This window comes from Vicia villosa, linkage group LG7 (assembly GCF_029867415.1).
Source record: "Vicia villosa cultivar HV-30 ecotype Madison, WI linkage group LG7, Vvil1.0, whole genome shotgun sequence".
NCBI classification, from domain to species: domain Eukaryota; kingdom Viridiplantae; phylum Streptophyta; class Magnoliopsida; order Fabales; family Fabaceae; genus Vicia; species Vicia villosa.
This window is the reverse complement of record NC_081186.1, coordinates 79,479,323-79,493,447: the sequence shown is the minus strand read 5'-3', so window position 1 is coordinate 79,493,447 and position 14,125 is coordinate 79,479,323. Positions and strand designations below refer to the sequence as shown.

Genomic DNA, 14,125 nt, shown 5'->3' with positions numbered 1-14,125 from the left:
AATATTTTGTTGGAAGGGCAAAAAGGTCAGTTTGGACAACACTTTAGTATTGGGTAGATAGTTGATTGCCTTCGAATTTGCAGGAGATCAAATTCTTCAAAAAACTGAAATATAGAGATTAAAATTCTGAATTTTAAAATAAAAGGACCAAAACCAAAAAAATGATAATAACAGAACCAAAATTACAATTAAACCTAATTAATTTAAAAATATCATTGTAATTTGATTAATTTAATATTTTAATTATATTTTGAAAAAATAAACAAATATCTGACATGGCATTTTACATGACGTCAGTAAAGAATAACAAGACTCCACGTGTACAAGCCATTTGTATTTTGTCGTATATAATAAGTCTTTTTGTTCGGTCTCAAAAGTAACTTAGAAAGAAAGGAAAAAAAAACAATAAAAAAGGGTTTAAGCTTTGAGGTACGGTAACTGTTGCGTGGTTTGTGTTCTTTATTCATGGTGGTAGGGTTTTCTTTTTCATTTTTTCTCCGTAAATTAAAAAAAAATCTATATTCTATTATAGTTTATATCCATCATCAATCTTTCTTTTCTCTAAACAAAGAACAAATTATTATTAAACTGAAAACTTGAAAGAGAAAAAGAATGGAATTATTTTGAGTTGGGATTTGTAGTTTTTTCCTTTCCAATTCCATAGATATATTTCTTTTACATTTTTCGTCACTTCCAATGTTTTGATTTTCATTTCCCAATTTTTTGCTTTCTCCAACCCAAATTCTGTTACTTTATCGCAATTCAACCAAAAAATTAAGGGAGGTTAGTTCTATGTTTTAATGATTCTTAATTTTGATTTTTGGAATTTGAGATCCGATCGGGTTATGGTAATTTTTTTTGGGGGTTGGTGGTGTTGAATTTTGAGTTTTCTTCTTCATGTTGTTGATTTTGTGTTGATTTGGTTTTGAATTTTGAGATTATTATGATTTTTTTATGACAGAGATAGGTTCTGAATTCTGATGCATTTGTAATTATGGTGAATTGATGAGTTATAAATGTTCATGCTATGGTGTTGAAGAAGAGGTTAAGTAATGGACTAAGGGGATTTCAGGTCCCTGAGATACCTAGATGTCCAAGATCTGCAAGAGTAAGTAACTGCTGCAAGACACTTGTGATTACATTTTTATTCGAGTTATTACTGGTGTCAGTGTTGGTGTCGTGTTTCTGGTGTGTCAGTGATCCATATATCACAATTGGTTTTAATGTGTTTTTTTTGTTTGAAGTTGAATACTAGTTTGAACTACTTGCATCTTACTATACTTTGAAATTGTTCAGACTAGGGTTCCATTTGAGAAACCGGTTGAGGATGGTCGCGCTTGTGCTTTTGAATTGCTTGCATCTTTGGCTGGGAAGTTGCTGCAGGAGAGCGAAGGTTCCACTTCTAGCAATGTTTCTGAAGCTAAACCGTTAGCCGAAGAGCAATGTCGAAATGGAAGTTGTGATGATAAGAGGAGTGGGAAAGATGTTGAGATTGGTGAGAGTGATTGTATACTAGAATGCATTTCGGCTAGCGATAATGTGAAGTCTGAGATTATGAAATTGGAGAATAAGTTTGGAAATCATTCTAATACTAATAGAGTTGTAGAATTACCAAACAATCATGAGGCCAGAAGTTCTGGCTTCGAGGGGTTATCCACGGATAATAAGTATAGTTTGAAGGATCCGTTGGAGTTACGTCTTAACTCTCCTTCATTAGTTGATTTGAACAATAATGTTGTTAAATCTCCATTTTGTGGGGAGTTGTTTCCCAATGCTTCCTTTTTGAGGCACGGGAATGATAATAAGTTACGTATTATTGATGATGACGAAAAGTTTATTAGGTGCAACAAAGTTTGCACCAAATCGAAGGCTTTTAGACCTTCACGGCGCATTGCTCGCAAAATAATTAGGAAGCGGTTGACTTCTAAACACTGGAAGGTTGCTCCAAAGTTGAAGGATTATGAACGTTCTAGATATGGTAAGGTGTTTAACAAATTATTTATCTTTCATAAAGAGACAGTTTTACTAAAGAATGTGTAATTTGTAGATAAGGGAATGAAGCCAGCAAGTCGTAAAAGGAAGCCTTGTTACAATTTCGAAAGATCTCAGTGTTACACTCTTTCGAAGAGGAAGAAATTATCAGAGAAGGGTTCAATGGTAACTCGTGTTGGAGGATTCAGCAGTGAGAGTGTATCTGATTCACCTAAGAAAGGAATTTGTGGAAATAACCGTAGCTCTTCTACAAAAGCTCACGTCTCTAAAGATTCTCATGGTAATTTATTGCCGGGTGTTCATTTGTTTTGATTAGCATATGTTCTTTGCATCTTATTGGAATTGATGATTTATCCTTTGGTACAGTCAAGTTTAGAATCAAATCATTCAGGATTCCAGAACTTTATGTTGAGGTTCCCGAAACCGCAACTGTGGGTTCATTGAAGGTATGAATAGATAGATGGTTTTAATTTTATTCTACTATGTTAAGTTTTAAACTATTACTCGTTCCGTTGAGCCTTATTAACAGATTGAAAGTACCGCAGAGTATATTTTGTTAATATGTTTTGATTGTTTACAAATTTTTATAGAGGACAGTCATGGAGGCAGTGATGAGTATAATAGGAGGTGGAGCACATGTTGGTGTTCTTGTACAGGGGAAGAAAGTTAGAGATGACAACCGAACTCTTCGGCAAACTGGTATATCTTGTAAAGAAAATCTAGATAAACTCGGTTTTGTTTTGGAGCCCAGTTCTTCACAAGCATCTCCCGTTGTTCGGGCTGGTGATCCTTCTCACTGTGAAGCGTCTGAGCCAACTATGTGAGCCAACGTTTCTTTTGATCACCATAGCTCAGGTTCTGTTTGGATAAGCAACTTAATTAAGCGCTTATAACATAGGCGCGTTAGCGCATGTATAAACTATTTCTATAAGAAATTATTTAACTAAATCAAACTGTTTTCTTATAAGCTATACGTTGTTTTCATAACATATCTGGAAGAGTTTTTGGAAATAAGCGGAAAACATGTTCATAAGCTATTTCTATAAGCTTGTTCAGACAGTCTCGCAAGTGCTTATGCCACCACATAAACTCAAATATGAAAATTATGATAAATTGGCATCATTTATTTAATGATGAGAAATTAACGGTTTTGGTCATCTTGATGAAATTTTATTACTATTCTGCTCCATTCAGTTGAATGTTTCTTTCGTCTATATAACTAATTTTCATAATTGGATATTTCTAGGTCTCTAAGAACTCCCTCCATCGAATCGGGGATTTCTGTTACCAAGCAAGATTCTTCCTTGGTTATAAATACTGGCGACCTTGTTGAAATTAACCATGAATCAGCTTCTTCCCTAGATGACACTATGTCTGATAAACTAACACATGATTCGGGAGCGATAGTTCCCGTTCCAGATAATAACTCAGAGGCATTAGCTGCCGTTCCCGTGAATCACAATACCGTACACTCTGAGATTGTACAGCGTCGAACCAGGAGACCGTTTTCTGTTTCTGAAGTGGAAGCACTTGTTCATGCAGTTGAAGAAGTTGGAACTGGAAGGTTTGATGGCTATCTGCTTCACCTGCAGTTTTGGCAGATAAATTTGGTTGCTGACATTGTTTTCACTATGCAGGTGGCGCGATGTAAAGTTGCGATGTTTTGAGAATGCAGATCATAGGACTTATGTAGACTTAAAGGTACTCCCTTCTCTTACCTCCAAATCTAACTTAAAACCAAGATTTATGGCACGCTTGATTTAGATTATTTTAAAAATCACTTTTGATGTTTTAATCATGTTTGTGTGTAAGTTCATGTTGTTGAAATATGATTTTTATGCTGTAAGGAAAGATTTAGAGAGAAAAAGAAAACTAACGGCCCTCTAGAGTTTCTATGAAAAGAAAACAATTCTAGCCTCAAATTTATTGTTCTTAAACCACCTTTATGTTGAATTCAGTTTCCACCAGAATTAATTAATTCAAAATTAGTTTTCGTCACATTAAATTGAATCGAAGCATGCACACTTTGGTTCTTGTAGTCGACTTATTGTGAAAAAACTCTAGTTGCTATTGATCGTACAAATCATTTCTACTGCATTTTGCTTATGTTAGACCATCTCCTGTTGGGCCACTTAGGTCACGGGCATGAAGAGGTGGGTTGGGAGTTCTAGATTAGATGAGATATGATCTAACAATGTGTTATAAATGGTTGAATTTTCCTCACCTTACAAGCAAATTTTGTAAAGGTTTAGTAAGTCATAACGGAAATTAAACCCAGGTATTGATTGGCCTGTTGGTGAAGGTTTGGGACTTGAGAGTGGACTCTTTTTAAGGTTTCAGGTTCGAAATCTGCTAGGTGCTAACAATTATTGTTTTGGGTCAGTCCATACAGAACTTTGCTTTGCCTTTAAATGACACCTTGCAAGTGGACGGTGAGATTAGTCAGTCCTAAGGCCGGATACTGAGGCGAGTTTTCAAAAAATAAAAATAAAGTCATTACCGAAATTCTAACAATTACAAAGATTGGTGCATTTGCATCAAATATCTTTTAGGATAAATAGAATTAGGAAGTTGTTTTTGTTTATCACATCATTATCTATGTTGTAATGGTAGCATTGTTAATTGCTAATGACTCAACCTTTTGGTGTTTGCAGGATAAATGGAAAACATTAGTACACACTGCAAAAATCTCCCCTCAACAAAGGAGAGGACAGCCAGTTCCTCAGGAGCTATTGGATAGGGTTTTGGCTGCTCATGCCTTCTGGTCTATCCACCAAGCCAAACATCATGTCAAGCATCAAACCAATGGTGTTCAGCCACTTGTGATTATGTAGAAAGACATTTAACGTTATTGACTTGTAACTGTGGTAAACAAACTTGTACATTTGTTTCATATTCATGTAATATCTTCCTTAACCAAATTCTTTACTGGCCTTCAATTTAAACAGGTTGGCATTTGTAAATTAAATAAGGAATAAGGTTGATGTAACTTGTAAGCTGTAACAGAAACTTGTTTTCTTTTATTTTTGTAATTTTCAATAGTGGAATGTCATTTGATAATTGATACGGTTTGCATAAGATGTTCTTTATTATTTTCTTCTCCCTTTACTATTTTCTTCTTGCTTTTCATCACATTATAGTTGAACACAATAATCAGAAGAAAGTCTAAACATTATGCTGAATGTTTCTGTCAACTCTAGTCTCTTTCGAGGTTATAGGAGTTTCTGTCAACTCTAGTATTTCAAGGTTATAGGATATGTACATACTCTAATTTCATAAATTTCTCGCATGCAATTTTCACACTTTAATTATGTGCAAGAAAACTTGGGAAAACATTAGATACTCGAAGGTGATTTTGATATTCTTTGAAATGATATCGGGTTTAAAGGTTAATTTTCGTAAGAGTTTGCTTGTCGGTGTTGATGTTACGAATTCATGACTAGTGGAGGCGTTGGTGGTGATAAAATGTAAAATTGATCAGATGGATTCTGTTTCTATACTTAGCTTGTTCTAGAATACTATGTTGAAGAGAATAAAAATAAGTTATTGAAGTGGAAAAGCAAACACATGTTCATGGGTGGCTACATTGTACTCATGAAATTTGTATCAAACATCTATGCCAATTTACCTTTTTTCCTTCTTCTTGGCTCCTGCAGGTACTATTTATTATATTGAATCTTTATTTAAGTTGTGTGTATGGAGTAGAGCTGTCAATATGGGTTATCGAGTCTTAAATGGGTCGGCTCTGACGGATTCTGGGTTTTTGGCTGGGCCAAAAGGTCCTCTACCCGACCCTAAATGAGCTTTTTTATTTAAAAAGATTAAAATAAAAACTCCATAATATTTATTATAAATAAAATTAAAAATCATGTTATTTTAAACATAATACATTTTTAAGTAATATATTATCTCTTATAAATACTATAATGTATTTCTAAATACAATATATGTCTAAATTGTATAAAATAATACTTGAATATTTATTATAAGAGAAAAACTAATATGGAGGAACAGGTACTGATACATAGATCCAAAATAGATTGGCTGAAGATGGGTGATGAGAATAGTTCTTTCTTCCATGCCTACCTTCAAGCTAAACACAAGTCTAAGAGTATCTCTATGCTTAGAAAGATGGATGACACTGTTTTGACTAAGCAAGCTGATATTGAGAAAGAAGTAGTGGAGTTCTATGGCACTCTCATGGGAGCACAAAGTCCTACTCTTGCCCAGATAGATGTTGAGGCTATGCGAAGGGGGAACTAGTTGACTTGGGATCAGAGGGATTTTCTCCAAAAACAAGTCACTATTCAGGAAATTGACAGAGCTTTAAAAGGGATAGGGGACCAGAAAAGTCCTGGTATTGATGGCTTTGGAGCTCGTTTCTACAAAGCAAGTTGGCAAATCATAAAGGAAGATGTTATAGCTGCTATCCATGAGTTTTTTGAACAGGGTAGAATGCATAAACATTTCAATAGGACCTTGGTAACTCTGATCCCTAAGAGCAATTCTGCTAGTTGTATTAAAGACTTCAGACCTATTGTTGGATGCACCATATTTTACAAAATAATCTCCAGAATTCTCACTGCTAGATTGGGCCTGGTATTGAAGAATGTCATACATAAATGCCAAGCTGCCTTTGTTCCAGGACAGCAAATTCACAACCACATACTTTTGGCTTATGAACTCATCAAGGGCTATGGTAGGAAGCATGGGACTCCAAGATGTATGATGCAGCTGGATCTTCAAAAAGCCTATGACATGATTAATTGGAAAGCTTTAGAAAATATTATGTTTGAAATGGGCATTCCAGGTTCTTTCATCACTTGGATCATGGCCACTATGTCTTCTGTATCTTATGTCTTCAATGTGAATGGAACTTTAACTCAACCTATGCCAGCTTGTAGAGGTATAAGGCAAGGGGATCCTATCTCCCCCTTGCTCTTTGTTATTGTTATGGAATATCTCAACAGATTGACCATGAAGATGCAAGTGGATAAGAGGTTCAAATTCCATGCCAAATGTGAGAAAATAGGCATGACTAACCTCATTTTTGCAGATGACATTCTCCTATTCTGTAGGGGAGATCCTAATTCTGTAGCTATGCTTTATGCTACTGTGACTGCTTTCTCTTTGTCAACAGGTCTCACACTGAATCCTCAAAAGTGCAAGTTGTTTTGTGGAGGAGTGGATGATGTTTCTAAAGGGGCAATCCTGAGACTTACTGGTTTTGAACAGGGTGAGTTACCTGTTAAATATCTTAGTGTGCCTTTAACTAGTAAAAGACTTAACATTAATCATTATCTCCCTCTTATAGATAAGATTGTTGCTAGAGTTAGACATTGGACCTCGAAGTTGTTAAGCTATGCAGGTCGTGTACAACTTATTCAAAGCATCTCCTTTGCCATTACTCACTATTGGCTTCAATGTTTTCCATTACCTAAGTTTGTCCTAGCTAAGATTGACTCTATATGTAGAACATACCTTTGGACTGGCAAGAATGAAAAGAGCAGAAAAAGTCCAATTGCATGGCGGCAAGTGTGCAGACCTAGATGTGATGGTGGCCTCAATATTATCAACCTCACTGTTTGGAACCAGGTAACTATGTTAAAGTGTTTATGGAACATCCACCGAAAAGCTGACAATTTGTGGGCTCTTTGGATTCACTCCTATTACCTGAAGGGCACCAGTGTTATGGAGACTGAGCTAGGGAGTACTTGGTCTTGGATTTTTCAAGCAATCGTGCTGCAGAGAGAGAGCATTGGCAGGGTTCAGACTGTTTGGAACAAGATGATTGCTGTTCAGAAGTTTAATATGAAATAGGTTTATGATGCTTTGATGGATGAGATTCCTATGGTGCCATGGAGATTTCTGCTGCATAGGAATTTAGCTAGACCACGGGCGCTGTTCACCACTTGGATGTTGTGCCATGGGAGACTCCCAACCAAAGACCGACTCACCAGATTTGGCTTTATCCAGGATTCCATCTGTAGTTTATGTCATAATGCTCCCGAATCCAATGATCACCTTTTCTTTAACTGCAGGATTGTGAAGGATATTTGGCAAGCTATTCTTGATTGGATAGAGATTACACATGTTCCGCAGGATTGGTCTGTAGAGTTGCACTGGATACTCCTCAATATTAGCAAGAAGGGTTGGAAAGCAAAAATTCTGAAGCTTGCTTTCTCTGAAGCGATTTATGGATTATGGCAGCTACAGAATGCTATTGTTTTTTATTCTCACCATAAGAAAAACACTATTAGTTTAATTGTTAATAGTATCACTTATAGAGGGTGGAAGTATAAAAGCATTAGGAAACACTTCGCTAGATTTATGATGTAGGCTTTATGCCTTTATGATCTTTTTGTCTTTTGGGTTTGTTGGATCCATTTGGATCACTATGTACTTCATTGTTTTTTGAATTAATATAAATTCATTTTAGTTAAAAAAAAATTAATATAATACGATGAAAAAATGTTGATTATATTAATGAATAATATTTAAAAGAGAAAGATAGAATAAAATAGAGATAAAATTTAGTGAAGTGAGAAAAATCAATATGCTATTTTGGAGTAAGATAATATAAATATAAATATAATATTTTAAAATTTATAATTGTGTGAGCCTAATGGGCTACCCACGGTCCATATGGGTTAGCCTTAATGGATAGCGGACTTTTTAGAGCTGGGGTAAAAAAACCCTGAAAAATATAGACTCTAATTTTAAAGCCCAAACCTTGTGATTTTTTGGACCTGACAGACTGGCCCATATGGACTTGTCTATTTTGACAACTCTAATGTCGAGTGGATCATGAATGTGAGTAAAATCCATTTGGTTAATGGGATAAAATGTGCTTAGATAGGAAAGTAGGTGGGTTATGGATGTTGAGGATGGAAATTTAATTTAGCTTTGCTAGCAAGTGCTTGCGGAGGATATGTTAATTAGGAGAAACGACTTGCGCGGTTTTGATGTACAAAATTATTCGAATCACAAAAATAATAAGTGTGCGATTCAGTTTAATATAGCTGGCTTTTAGAAATAAAACCGAACCAAATTAAACCAAATCAAATTAATGAGGTTTATGTTGGTTCGGATTTTTTACAAATATTTATTGAGCCATACATACAAATATAGATGACAACATAACTTTATATTTAGTTATTTATGTGTTATCAAATAACAACAACATGTATCATATTTGGATAACAATTTTCTATTTAATATACAAAAATAAGATTAGATAAAAGTGGAATAAAAAATATAAAATAGTAGCATAAAACAATATAAAAAACATTATAATGAAATAGAAAAAAAAGAGATGAAAGATTAGAGAAGATGAAAAAGAAACCGTAGAAGAGATGAGAGAGTAAATAAGAAGAGAAACATTAAAAACATACTTCCTCCATAGGTTAGATATATCAATTATTGAATGAATATAAAAAGTTAAAATTTAATTATAAATAGGAATGGAGGGAGTAATTGAAAGAAAGAACAGTATAATAAAAATAATAAGATAAAAAAGAAAAAAATTAAGAAATGAAAGACTAAAAAAGAAGAGGCGACATGTAATTTGAAAAGAATATGAAAAGAAGACGCAATACAGCTAGAAGAGATTTGAGAAAACTTAAGTGTGAGGAAGAGAAAATCATTACTTGGGGGTGAGAAAAATAAAATCATTCATAATCGTAAGACTAAGGCATAATAGATTTAAGTTTGTGTTAGATATAAATTAAGTGAAATTTGAGGATTGTAACATAATAAGATTTGGTTTGGTGCGTAAAATAGAAACCACATACTGCCAATAAATAATCAAAATTTTCATATTTGGCTAAAAATGTAAATCTTTTCGTGGCTTAAGATCAAATTGCAGGAGACTTTAGTCGATATAAATACTTGGTTGAATAATCCAACTATTAATATTAAATATTCCATCATGTAATTAGCTTTCTTATTTTTATCTGTATTTGATTGAACTTATTGAATGAATCGTTGTTTTGAAACTTGGACACACAATGTGCATTAAGAGGTTTTCGTCTTCTTCTTTATTCTAATAGTTGGAATAATCCAACTAATTTTTTTTTTTTTTAAGAAAAAGGAATTTTCTTAAAAAAAATAATGGTTATGTAAAAAATCTCTAAAATTTACATTCTTAAAAAATAATAAAAACTTTTTTTTTTTCTATTTGATAATAACAATTCCACTCTTAAACCTCGGGCAGGGTATAATTGTAAGTTGGAACTGAAAAAACGCTACGGCGGAGGAGGGGGCGGAAAGAAGTGAATGGGTCGATGGTTGGGAGCGGAGCCCCCGATTTCTTCTACAAAGAAGCTCAACGCCTCGGCTACGTAGCTCGCTCGGCGTTCAAATTGGCTCAGATACAGAGACAGCATAAGTTAATCAAACCCGGTTCTTCCGTTCTCGACTTGGGCTGCGCTCCCGGTTCATGGCTTCAGGTTGCTTGTCAGAGCTTGGGCCCATTCCACAATGGTGGCTCCGTTCTCGGCATCGATCATAAGAAAGTTAAAGTTCCTCCTCTTTGTGATTCCAGGGTTCAAACTATTTCTGCTGATGTCATGACCCTCCCTAAACACCAACTCAGAGACCTTTCTCCTAAGGTTAGTATTCATCTAGTTAGTTATTTAGTTAGTTAGTTACAGTATAGTTAGTTATAGTTAGCTAATTAGTTACAACATAATTAGTTTTAGTTAGTTACAACATAGTTCGTTATAGTTAGTTAGTTACAACACTCAATTAGTTAGTCAGTTACAATATAGTTAATTAGTTAGTTACAACATAGTTAGTTAGTTAGTTACAACATGGTTAGTTAGTCCTAACAATGTATCTTTGATTTTCCTTTCTGCAGCAAAAAGGATTTTCTGTAATACTCTCAGACATGTGTCCGTTGGTTTCGGGAATCACGACGAAAGATGCTGCTTTGTCATATGAGCTAGGGATGCGAGCGTTAGATTTGGCTGTTGGCAGGGTTGGTTCTGTTTGTAATTCTGATTCTGATCATCAGGACAAGGAGCCATGTGATGATGGTCTGTCAAGTTCGGATGACAAGGGAGTGTTGCGAGTTGGAGGCCATCTTGTTATCAAGCTTTTGGAGAGTGAAGACGCCAAAGGTGGTTTTGTGGTTTCATTTTTTCCCGAGCAAAGTTTCGTTAGTTGATTTGGTTGTGTATACGTTATTAAAGGAACTGGTTTAATATGTTTGCTGCAGAAATCAACCAGATTTGTAAACCATTGTTTGCGAAGTCGTCGTGGTTGAGACCTAAAGCCACTAGACCGTCGTCGAGAGAGATCTATTTGATATGTCAAAGTTTAAAGCCGGGAATAAATATTTAGGTTGCTTGATGTGGTTTGTCGTGGTGAATGTTTGGTGTGAGCAGATTGCAAATTCGTGTAAGTTGCAACCATAGTTCGATGTTTTTTTACTCTGTAATGCAGTGTTGCCAAATTGTGGCTATAGTTGCATTATAGTGTGCACTTTAGTGTTGTGGCTACAGCACTGTGGCATAGAGAAATTTGAATAAACCACTATTTTCTGCAATCCAGGATAGAAAACATTGCTGTATTTTGAAATGTGTAATTGGGAAATTCATGAATTTACATCAAGTTTTGATGCTAACATTGTTCTTGAACTTTAACTATGCAATGCCTTCTGGTTTGCTAAGGGTGGTTAGACATTATGTATTTATGTTGGAACTGTTTTTTTCCTTCTTTTTTTGTCTTTTTAATTTTAGGAACACTGTTTTCTCTGTTTCTAAGCTCAACTGAGCTTCAATTCAAGCTCATTTTGGATTTTAGAGGAACTTCTTATTCAGGTATCGCCTTCTCATATACATTGTTAGATGAGGAAAGTGAATTTGTTTGTAGAATGCTGAGTAAGTTTCAGCAGACCTGGATATATGTACTTTTATCCTCAGCATATTCTCGATCTGATTGTCATATTAGGATTATCTCAAAGGACGAGCTTTGGATAGTTGGTTCTTTGTGTGCAAGGAAATCAGTTTCATTGAGTGTCATTTGATTCATTGGAGCAAGTTAAAATGTGATTTTTGTAACCAGTTTCTAAAGAGTAAAATCCAAGGTTATGATCACAAAGTACTCAAGTTAACCTTTTACCTTACCTATCCTATGAAACACTAATTATCATATCATTGAGTTTGGTCCTATTTGTTTTCAAATATGTATTTCTTTCTCTCATTTGTGTTCATCTTTTTCTTCTCTTGCTTTAGAAATCAAAAACCACCACCATCCATCAATCATCACGAAGACACGAACCATCAAACCCCTTTTTCTTGAGAAAGAACAGTCACTGTTACAATTATTTCATCTTACTAGTCACGTACGATGCGCCAGAGAGATGGCTGGTAGTGATGCGCCAGAGAGATGGCTGGTAGTATGTAGATGTAATGCACCAAAATCCATCATGAACTACCACACTTCTTCTTTGAGAAACAGCAATCATTGTCACAATTATTTGATTTCAAATGATTAGTCATATCATCATCCATTTGCAATTGATATACAATGGCAACAACAAGATGCCTGGTGGTATGTGGATGGAATGCACAGCTGTGTGCTGTTGTTGATGCTGCTATGTGGTGCTCGACTTTGTCAATGTGTTTGTTTTGTTTGCTAGGATAAAATCAAAACAAACTATTTGGGTTGGGCTGAGTTATGGACTTAGTCGAGTTAACCTGTACATTTGTATTTTATTCCCCCGACTCTATGAACATTTTTATTATACTTTGGAGAAATTTGATAAGTTTCAAGCCAAAATTAAAACGATGAAAATTAAAAAATTAGATAGTTGGAATAAGAAATGAAACTAGTTATGTTGTTTTGGAGAAATTATATAGGTTTCATATAAAGATAGAGATTGGCAAAAATATTGCATATGGATATGAATTTTTTTGCGATTCTTAATCACAAGTATATTTTATTCATCTAAAAAAACTTGAATTTGAAACATTGTTTAAAAAAAAAAAAGAATTCTCGTTCAGATTACTTCAAATAAAATAAATAGTTTATAGTATTTATTTTTGGATATTGATAACACTTTTCATGTAATCACAAACATTAATTAATAAAACCATGGTTATGTAGCAGTGTATGTGTAACAAATGCTACGAATTCACAAGGACAAAGAGAAAAATGACGGTGGAACATCAACGGCCAAGGTTGTTTAGACGGTGATATCCAACACGAGTCCACAACACACAAACTTTTCTCGTACACTTCTTTGAATTCCGTAAGAGAATCCTATGTCTTTCACACTTGGGTCCCACATCCCCATACAATCCCAAGATCATGGTCTTTTTACCACGTGGACTCTCATTAGATTCCAACACAAGCTTACGCGTTTTTTCCTCACTATCGACTTCCTCAGCAAGTAACTCAATTTTCTCCTAAAATCCTGCCGCTATAAATAACAACTTACAACCCTTATTTCATATTTTCAAATAAAGAAAACCCTCTCAGATATATATGGCTATGAAATTGGACATGGAAGAAGGTTGTCGGACACCAAGACACAGTGGATCTCGGATACCGCCAGCCATGGCATGTCCGGGAGCGCCGAAAAAGAAGCGGGTGGTTAGTTTAACAAAGAAGAAGGTACCACCAAAGAATGGTTACTTCATGCCTCCGGACCTGGAGTTGATTTTCAGAGTTCGGCCTACAAGGGAAGCTTTTGCTTAGTTCTTCTTCTTGGTTCTAAATATATACTTTTTCTTTTATGAAATTGTAACTTTTGAGAATTACACTAATTTAACTTACTTAGTTGTTCTCATGTAATGATAGTATGAAATTGGGGTATTTGTCTTTTGTTTTTTTTAGTTTTCTTTTGATGGTGGGTGGGATTTACTACTCATGTATATTATAGAAAGTTTATTTCGTATTTCACGACAGTAATTATAAATATATGTTGTTACGTTTGTTTGAACTATTGTGTTTGTAAGAATCGTTTGTTTTCTTCTCAACCATATGCACACTAGAAGCATCAACTTCATCATGAAGTTGATTTATCCATCAATTTTGAGTTACACAGCAATTTTCCAAGAAGCATTTGGGAGCGATGCGTTTCAGGAGCTGTTCTAGGCCCAGATACACGTGATAGGCTGCCATT

At 34.8% G+C, this 14,125-nt stretch overlaps 3 protein-coding genes across 6 annotated transcripts; all 3 read left to right on the top strand.

Moving 5' to 3' along the window:
• Nucleotides 1–392: 392 nt before the first annotated feature.
• On the top strand, nucleotides 393–5,070 carry LOC131620946 (telomere repeat-binding protein 4). Of its 4 annotated transcripts, none has more exons than XM_058892138.1 (9): nucleotides 393–471; nucleotides 962–1,108; nucleotides 1,297–1,978; nucleotides 2,048–2,272; nucleotides 2,359–2,438; nucleotides 2,583–2,812; nucleotides 3,239–3,556; nucleotides 3,630–3,693; nucleotides 4,647–5,070. In XM_058892138.1, the coding sequence occupies exons 2-9, from the start codon at nucleotides 1,028–1,030 to the stop codon at nucleotides 4,824–4,826; spliced, it is 1,860 nt and encodes a 619-aa protein (XP_058748121.1). In that variant the 5' UTR covers nucleotides 393–471; nucleotides 962–1,027; the 3' UTR covers nucleotides 4,827–5,070. The 4 variants fall into 4 exon arrangements, with proteins under 4 accessions (XP_058748121.1, XP_058748122.1, XP_058748123.1 ...); XM_058892139.1 differs by having other exon boundaries at nucleotides 406–429; XM_058892140.1 differs by lacking the exon at nucleotides 393–471 and adding an exon at nucleotides 501–783 and having other exon boundaries at nucleotides 1,297–1,983; nucleotides 2,053–2,272.
• Nucleotides 5,071–7,827: 2,757 nt separating this feature from the next.
• LOC131619446 (uncharacterized) lies at nucleotides 7,828–8,331 on the top strand. Its single transcript, XM_058890539.1, has one exon. It carries the CDS (start codon nucleotides 7,828–7,830, stop codon nucleotides 8,329–8,331), a length of 504 nt encoding a protein of 167 aa, XP_058746522.1.
• Nucleotides 8,332–10,197: 1,866 nt separating this feature from the next.
• Nucleotides 10,198–11,620, top strand: LOC131617567 (uncharacterized). Its single transcript, XM_058888833.1, has 3 exons — nucleotides 10,198–10,604; nucleotides 10,853–11,114; nucleotides 11,213–11,620. The coding sequence occupies exons 1-3, from the start codon at nucleotides 10,278–10,280 to the stop codon at nucleotides 11,335–11,337; spliced, it is 714 nt and encodes a 237-aa protein (XP_058744816.1). The 5' UTR covers nucleotides 10,198–10,277; the 3' UTR covers nucleotides 11,338–11,620.
• Nucleotides 11,621–14,125: the final 2,505 nt, after the last annotated feature.